The following is a 7439-nucleotide window of genomic DNA, read 5'->3' on the forward strand; positions in this document are numbered from 1 at the left end:
TATGCTACACTTTAGCTATTGAAAAATAGCAGATCTACAAGCTCATAGCGCAAATCTTGAATGAATATATATTCTTTCCGAGCGAACGTTTTTTAACTCAAATCTTTGCTTCTGGGGGGGGGGGGTCCCTCCCTGGAACAACATATTTTAAGATGGTGTTCGGCGGCCAATTACATATATATTTGGGGGTCCTTGACATGAACACGTTTGAGAACGACTAACAGGGTTTTTTCAGAAAACTGTCAGGATTTAGAAGACCAATTTTACACCACTGCAACTCATACCCAGTATTAACCCAGTGACTAACCTGTGGCCTCTTGCTCGCTGACAGACTGATTCCACGGTCCAGGCAGAGCTGAGGAGAGAGGCTGTAGAACTGAGACAGATCCAGAGCAGAATGGAGACGTCCATCTTCCCACAGCTGGTGAGTTGAATTTCACAAATGTGCAAACAAATACACGCAGTACCACGGCAGTTACCAGCTCAGTGGCCTTGTGGTTAGAGTGTCCGTCCTGAGACTCGTAGGTCGGGGTTCGATCCCCGGCCGGGTCATACCAAAGACTGTAAAAATGGGACCCAGTGCCTCCCTGCTTGACACTCAGCATCAAGGGTTTGTTTGGGGGTAAGTCCCTGCGATATACTAGCGTCATGTCCAGGGGGTGTACTTGTACATCAAGCTGCCTCACGCTACAGAAACAGTGCACCTGTGAATGTACTAAACAGTTACTAGTGTATATTCATTAGGTGATGGTAATTCCATAATTAACTGCTTTAACACAGCAATAATGTATCCTTTCCATTTAACCCCATAGCCCAGTGATATCCCGATGGCTGAGGTTGTAAACCCAGACCATAGACCATCCCTGCATGCTTCTCACCGACATTCTCCATTTTCCCCTGTAAAAAAAAAAACGAACAAAAAACTGAACTATAGCCTATTGTTTGTTGACAGGAGAAGCTCAACTCGACAGCAGACAAACTTCGATCCGTTTTGGGACAAATCGATGTGAGTACAGTCTAAAGAACCGTATGATTGCAATTATATGAGCTAATTGCATTTCTTCTGTTGCATAATCATAAGATTATGACAGAAAAGCACAAAACAAAAGAAAAATCATTAATTGCAATTATTTGAATGACAATGACAATTAGATTTTAACCACTTTAACCATATTCTATATTTTAGTTATAAAAAAATAGCATATCTACAAGATCATAGTGTGTCACTTTGTGTCACGCTACGAGCTTGTAAATATGCTATTTTTTTTATCATGAAAATGTGTGCAAATCTTTGAATATATCTACTTTTTAAAGCAAACATTTTTAACTAAAATCTTTGCTTCTTGGGGATCCCTGGAACGAAATATATTGAAATGGGGATCCGCAAAACCACCCAAAACATATCATTTTTGGGGGTCCTTGACATGAAAACGTTTGAGCACAATTCAGAAAACTGTTACGATTTAGAACACATTTTTTAAATCTTACGGGCGGGAACCCCTTTTGGTGTTTAAGTGTTTTTAGCTATTGGAAAATAGCACATCTACAAGCTCGTAGCGCGGCATCGAGTGCCGCGCTACGAGCTTGTAGGTCTGCCATTTTTGAAAAATCGTGAAAATGTGGTGCAAATCTTTGAATTATGTATTCTTTCAGAGCGATCATTTTTAACTCAAATATTTGCTTCGGAGCGGGGGGGGGGGGGGGTCCCTAAAACAACATATTTTCAGAAGGGGGGTCGGCGGCCAATTACAGATAATCTTGAGGGTCCTTGACATGAAAATGTTTGAGAACCACTGATATAGAAACATAGGTTTTTCAGAAAACTGTAGAAGACATTTGTAGATCTAAAGGGTGTTGTTTTGGGTGGTGGATTCCAGGGAACCGTCGTCGAGGCGCTGACTGCAGTGGGAGCAGCTCAAGACTTCCTCAACGCCAACACAACGCTGATCATTAAGGCTGTGAGTACAGTCACATGACCACCCGTTGATCCTCACACACATGAACCAGTGTTGATTTCGTCGACTGAAACTAAGACTGAGGAAAACTAAATGGAAACTAAATTAAAACTAAGCTATGATGACTAAAACTAAGACTAAATGACAATTTTGACAACAGATAACTAGACTCAAATGTTAGGAAGGGACTTTTGTGAAAATCCCGTGCAGTGAGCTTGCAGATCAGCTTTTTTCACAATTTTACTTTTCTTTATGTACAATAATAAAAAGAAACAGTCTGGACATATGATATCTCCACCCGACAGCTACAGTATGTCAGGGTTTGGATCAGTCAAAAGGGGGCCAGCGGGCCGGATGCCTTTATCGGTCATTTAGTAGGCGTATTGCGCTGCTGATTATAGGCCATGAGAAGTAATATTGTACAGTCTATCTGAAGGGAGCATTCCGCTATATTACAGCGCCGTGGGTGTGTGTGCGTGCCTTAGAGTGTGCGTGCGTGCCTTAGAGTGTGCGTGCGTGCCTTAGAGTGTGCGTGCGTGCCTTAGAGTGTGCGTGCGTGAGTGAGAGAGAGAGAGAGAGATCTACTGGTCTACTTCACAGCACATATCACAATACTATCACACATTAGTCACAGTTCACTCTCAGAGGGTTTACCCAGAATTCCACCGATTCTCATGACTATCACTGTAAAGCAGGAAAGGAATGCATGGAATGTACGTTCTGTAACACTCTGTGTGTGTGTGTGTGTGTGTGTGTGTGTGTGTGTGTGTGTGTGTGTGTGTGTGTGTGTGTGTGTGTGTGTGTGTGTGTGTGTGTGTGTGTGTGTGTGTGTGTGTGTGTGTGTGTGTGTCTCTCTCTCTGTGTGTGTGTCTCTCTCTCTCTCTCTCTCTCTCTCTCTCTCTCTCTCTCTCTCTCTCTCTCTCTCTCTCTCTCTCTCTCTATAGAAAAGCAGGGAGTTTGTAGAGTGCCAGTTGAGTTACTTCACTGCGTTCGCTGACTGGGCCAAGTTGACGGTAAACAAACTTCTCTTCAAACCTTTGCAGATTTATCATAGTCTAGCATTTTACCGTTGTTTTCATTTAGAGTTTGTTTTGACTTTATAGTTTTGAATTTGTTTTCAAAGTGGGTTTGCCAAAGTAGGTTTGCTAGTTAATAAATTAATAATAATAATAATAATACATTATATAATTATTTTTTGTTTAGTTTAGTTTTAGTTTTTAGTGTTGGTTTTAGAGTATTTGTCAGGGGGGAGATTCTCAAGTTCTGATAAAGTATTGTGTTAAAACTGGGACAGCTAGAAAACATGCAAGATACTGTAGATTTCATACACGCAATATGGTAGGCTTATGTTTGAAATAATTGACGAAAACTATTAAAGGACATTTCCTCTCAGATTGTTGTTTGTTGTATAGTTCATTTTGTTTTACAGTATTTTCCTTTTCTTATGTTGTGAGGAGTAACCGTGTGTGTGTGTGTGTGTGTGTGTGTGTGTGTGTGTGTGTGTGTGTGTGTTACTGTGTGTGTGTGTGTGTGTGTGTGTGTGTGTGCGTGCGTGCGTGCGTGCGTGCGTGCGTGCGTGCGTGCGTGCGTGCGTGCGTGCGTGCGTGCGTGCGTGCGTGCGTGCGTGCGTGCGTGCGTGCGTTGCGTTGCGTGCATGGTGTAGATCACACAGCAGGTGGGCCGCTGTGGGCCGGTGGCCGGAGCCGTCGACTCAGCAGAGAGCATCGTCTGTGCCAACGTGGTGGAGTCTCTGGTGAGAGGAGTCCCTCAGGGCTCTGTGCTAGTGTCCTAGTGTCCTGTGTGTTTAGTCTCTGGTGAGAGGAGTCCCTCAGGGCTCTGTGCTAGTGTCCTAGTGTCCTGTCTGTTTGTTTAGTCTCTGGTGAGAGGAGTCCTTCAGGGCTCTGTGCTAGTGTCCTAGTGTCCTGTCTGTTTAGTCTCTGCATGGTGAGAGGAGTCCTTCAGGGCTCTGTGCTAGTGTCCTAGTGTCCTGTCTGTTTAGTCTCTGCATGGTGAGAGGAGTCCCTCAGGGCTCTGTGCTAGTGTCCTAGTGTCCTGTGTGTTTAGTCTCTGGTGAGAGGAGTCCCTCAGGGCTCTGTGCTAGTGTCCTAGTGTCCTGTGTGTTTAGTCTCTGGTGAGAGGAGTCTCTCAGGGCTCTGTGCTAGTGTCCTAGTGTCCTGTCTGTTTAGTCTCTGGTGAGAGGAGTCCCTCAGGGCTCTGTGCTAGTGTCCTAGTGTCCTGTGTGTTTAGTCTCTGGTGAGAGGAGTCCCTCAGGGCTCTGTGCTAGTGTCCTAGTGTCCTGTGTGTTTAGTCTCTGGTGGTAAGAGGAGTCCCTCAGGGCTCTGTGCTAGTGGCCTGTCTGTTTTCGCTCTACATTACAATATAGCAGCTGAAAATGGTCTGCAAGCTTCACCAGCTGATCTGTATGTTACATAACAATCCTTCCTGTCAACGTTTGAACTCTGTCTCCAACAGAACGCCTTCTGGTTCAGTCTGGGCTGGTGTCTGATCTTCTTCATCCCCAGCATCATATGTTCCATCAAGCTGGCCAAGTACTACAGGAGAATGGAGGAGTCCGATGTGTTTGAGTGAGTACAGCCCTACTTACTACAGGAGAATGGAGGAATCCGATGTGTTTGAGTGAGTGTAGCCCTACTTACTACAGGAGAATGGAGGAATCCGATGTGTTTGAGTGAGTGTAGCCCTACTTACTACAGGAGAATGGAGGAATCCGATGTGTTTGAGTGAGTACAGCCCTACTTACTACAGGAGAATGGAGGAATCCGATGTGTTTGAGTGAGTGTAGCCCTACTTACGCACCAGCGTTGATTTCGTCGACTAATACTAAGACGAAAAATGTTCGTCGAAATTAAAACTAAGCTACGATGACTAAAACTAAGACTAGATATATTGACTATTTCGTCAACAAAGAAAAACTAGACTAAAATGTTAGGAAGGGACTAGTGGACGAGAGATCCAGTATAAGTCATTTTAACATTTGGTTGCATGCTGAAAATAGTCGATCTACTACTTGTAGATCGGCTATTTTCAGCAAGTGTAAAAACACTCATTACGACGGCATCAAGGCCTGCTAAAATACATTTTAGTCGACCAAATCAACTGTAGATTTAGTCGACTAAAACTAGACTAAACACTAAAACATTCCAGGTGACTAAAATGTGACTAAAACGAAAAGAAAACTATTCAAGAGACTATGACTAAAACAAAAATAAAAATAATTGCTGCCGCAAAAACAACACGGTTTCGCACACAAGCAAACACACACACGCATGACAAGGACAAGAATGTGTGATGGCCCTCAACTCATCTGACTGTTAACTTTCTCTCACCAGGAACCACATCGCTCTGAACCACATCCCTCGGGCCCAAATGAAACCCTTCTGAGGAGAAGTGTGGAGCAAGACGACTGGGTACGTTTGATGCAGCACTTCGAGACCAAAAAGTTACTCCATAAATAACATCTATGAGATCAGATTCTAAAAATGTCTTCTACATCCTGACAGTTTTCTGAAAAAGCTATGTTTCTGTGTCAGTCGTTCTTCGATCTTTAAAAAAATAGCAGACCTACAAGCTCGTATGAGCTTGTAGGTCTGCTGTTTTTCAATAGCTAAAGCATAACATGACGCTAACACCAAAAGGGGTTCCCGCCCCAAAATGGGTTGGTTAATATCAGATGCCACTTCAAAGTTAAAAGCACATAAGTTCATCTCTGCTGCAAAGCACTAGAAATGAGGGTAGAAATGTGGTTCTTGGGATATTTAAATCTCTGGATTTCTCTAAAAATGAGAGAAACAACGGCATAAGGGAATCAGCAGGGACGTCCGTCTCCCCCCCCCCCCCCCCCCCCCCCCAAATCATTTCAAATTTGCATTTTGTTATTTAATAAATATTTTTGTATCAATGTATTGTTAGAGCCAATGTTTATACAATTCAAACTGTTGCAGTGTTTTGTAGAATTGTCTAAATGCGTATCATACAATATGCCGAGTACACACACCAAGCAACTGATGGCCTTGCATGTCCACTCCACGAGCTGGCGAACCGTGGTGAACGGAACATGGGTTTTCTCCTTTCTCCCAGTTGCACGTATAGTACTTGATAACGATGTGTGCGTTAGGCTATAGCTAACGTAAGTGGGTTTGCTAGCTACATAAACGGGATATTTCACTCCCACCCAGCCAAAGGCAGGACATCTTAAAGGGCTACTGTAGTCATAGTCCAGTTTTCAGTTGAAGGGCTGATGTCACGCCGTGGTGGTCACCGCTCACACAACACATCTCTCTGTTTTTACTAACCACCGACGGTCACCTCTTCACCGAAAACTGGGAGGCATACTTTGGTTAGACATAGCATTGGTCCGACTGGATTAAGGTTGGTGCAGCACTTAGTTTAGATTAGTCATTGGTTAGACCAGTCATTAGTCCTACAACCTATCTCAAACCCTCACCCTAACCCTAACCTCCCACGGGGCAGCACACCCGGCTAAACCTAACCTTAACCCTCTCCCAACCCTTAACGCACCACTCACCAACCTTAATCCGGTCGTCTTAACGCACCCCTCACCAACCTTAATCCGGTCGTTTTAACGCACCCCTCACCCACCTTATGTCTAATGCACCCCGGTGAGGGGTGCGTTAAGGGTTGCGAGAGGGTTACGGTTAGGTTTAGGTGTGCTGCCCCGTGGGAGGTTAGGGTTAGGGTGAGGGTTTTAGATATCGGACTAATGCTATGTCTTTAGCCAATGAACACGATGGAGGATTGCAACATGTGCGGGTGTGAAAGGCATGCACGCGGGACCCATACTGATAAAACACAGTGCCACCGCCAGCTGCCCACATGACGTACAATACTGAACAAACATAGTAATATGTATTTGTGCCAAGGGGCATCTGTAATATGCCAGCCTCGGTCCATTCACGACTGTGGTTTAATCGAGCATGGCTGTGCCAATGTAACACAGAAACCGCGGTCTCAATTTCACTTTGCTCTAGTCTAGTATGACCCGGTCTGTACTTTGTCGTACGACAGAGTCGTGTACAAGCGCCCTCGTATAGCTTGGCAATTTCTTTGGTCTATAAAGTAAGCGTAGCCTATAGGAAATTCAGGCACATTACATTATGTTAATTAATTAATGAAAGAAATACTTACACCTTCTTCTCGGGAATAATTTGTGTTTAATGTCTTGATGTGTCACTAGTACTGTTTGCAAGCAAAGCAGCTATCTGATTTTGTTTTTTTTTGTTCTTTTTTGTTTTTGTTTTCAAAGATATTTTTGTAATAATTATTAATTAGAGATCTTGATCAAAAATGATTAGTATTTATAGTTACTATTTTGTACTTGAGGGTAGTAGGTGTTTGTCTCTGTGTTACGAAGCACTTTACATTCAGGTCTTTTTACCCAAGGTGCATTTTGTGTACTGCATCGTTGTCCGACCAACACACTGAATAAAATTTGCTACTGATTGA

At 43.6% G+C, this 7439-nt stretch overlaps 1 protein-coding gene across 1 annotated transcript in view; it reads left to right on the top strand.

Moving 5' to 3' along the window:
- The window catches only part of prom2 (prominin 2), a 42560-nt gene extending 35121 nt beyond the window's left edge, over positions 1–7439 (top strand). The window contains exons 18-24 of the mRNA XM_083775161.1: positions 332–424; positions 953–1006; positions 1878–1958; positions 2900–2968; positions 3619–3708; positions 4428–4540; positions 5306–7439. Coding sequence (XP_083631287.1) covers positions 332–424; positions 953–1006; positions 1878–1958; positions 2900–2968; positions 3619–3708; positions 4428–4540; positions 5306–5357 — 552 coding nt within the window. The 3' untranslated portion in view covers positions 5358–7439. The remainder of the gene's footprint in view (positions 1–331; positions 425–952; positions 1007–1877; positions 1959–2899; positions 2969–3618; positions 3709–4427; positions 4541–5305) is intronic.

Source organism: Protomyctophum parallelum, assembly GCF_964188405.1.
Source record: "Protomyctophum parallelum genome assembly, chromosome: 10".
Classification (NCBI taxonomy): Eukaryota; Metazoa; Chordata; class Actinopteri; order Myctophiformes; family Myctophidae; genus Protomyctophum; species Protomyctophum parallelum.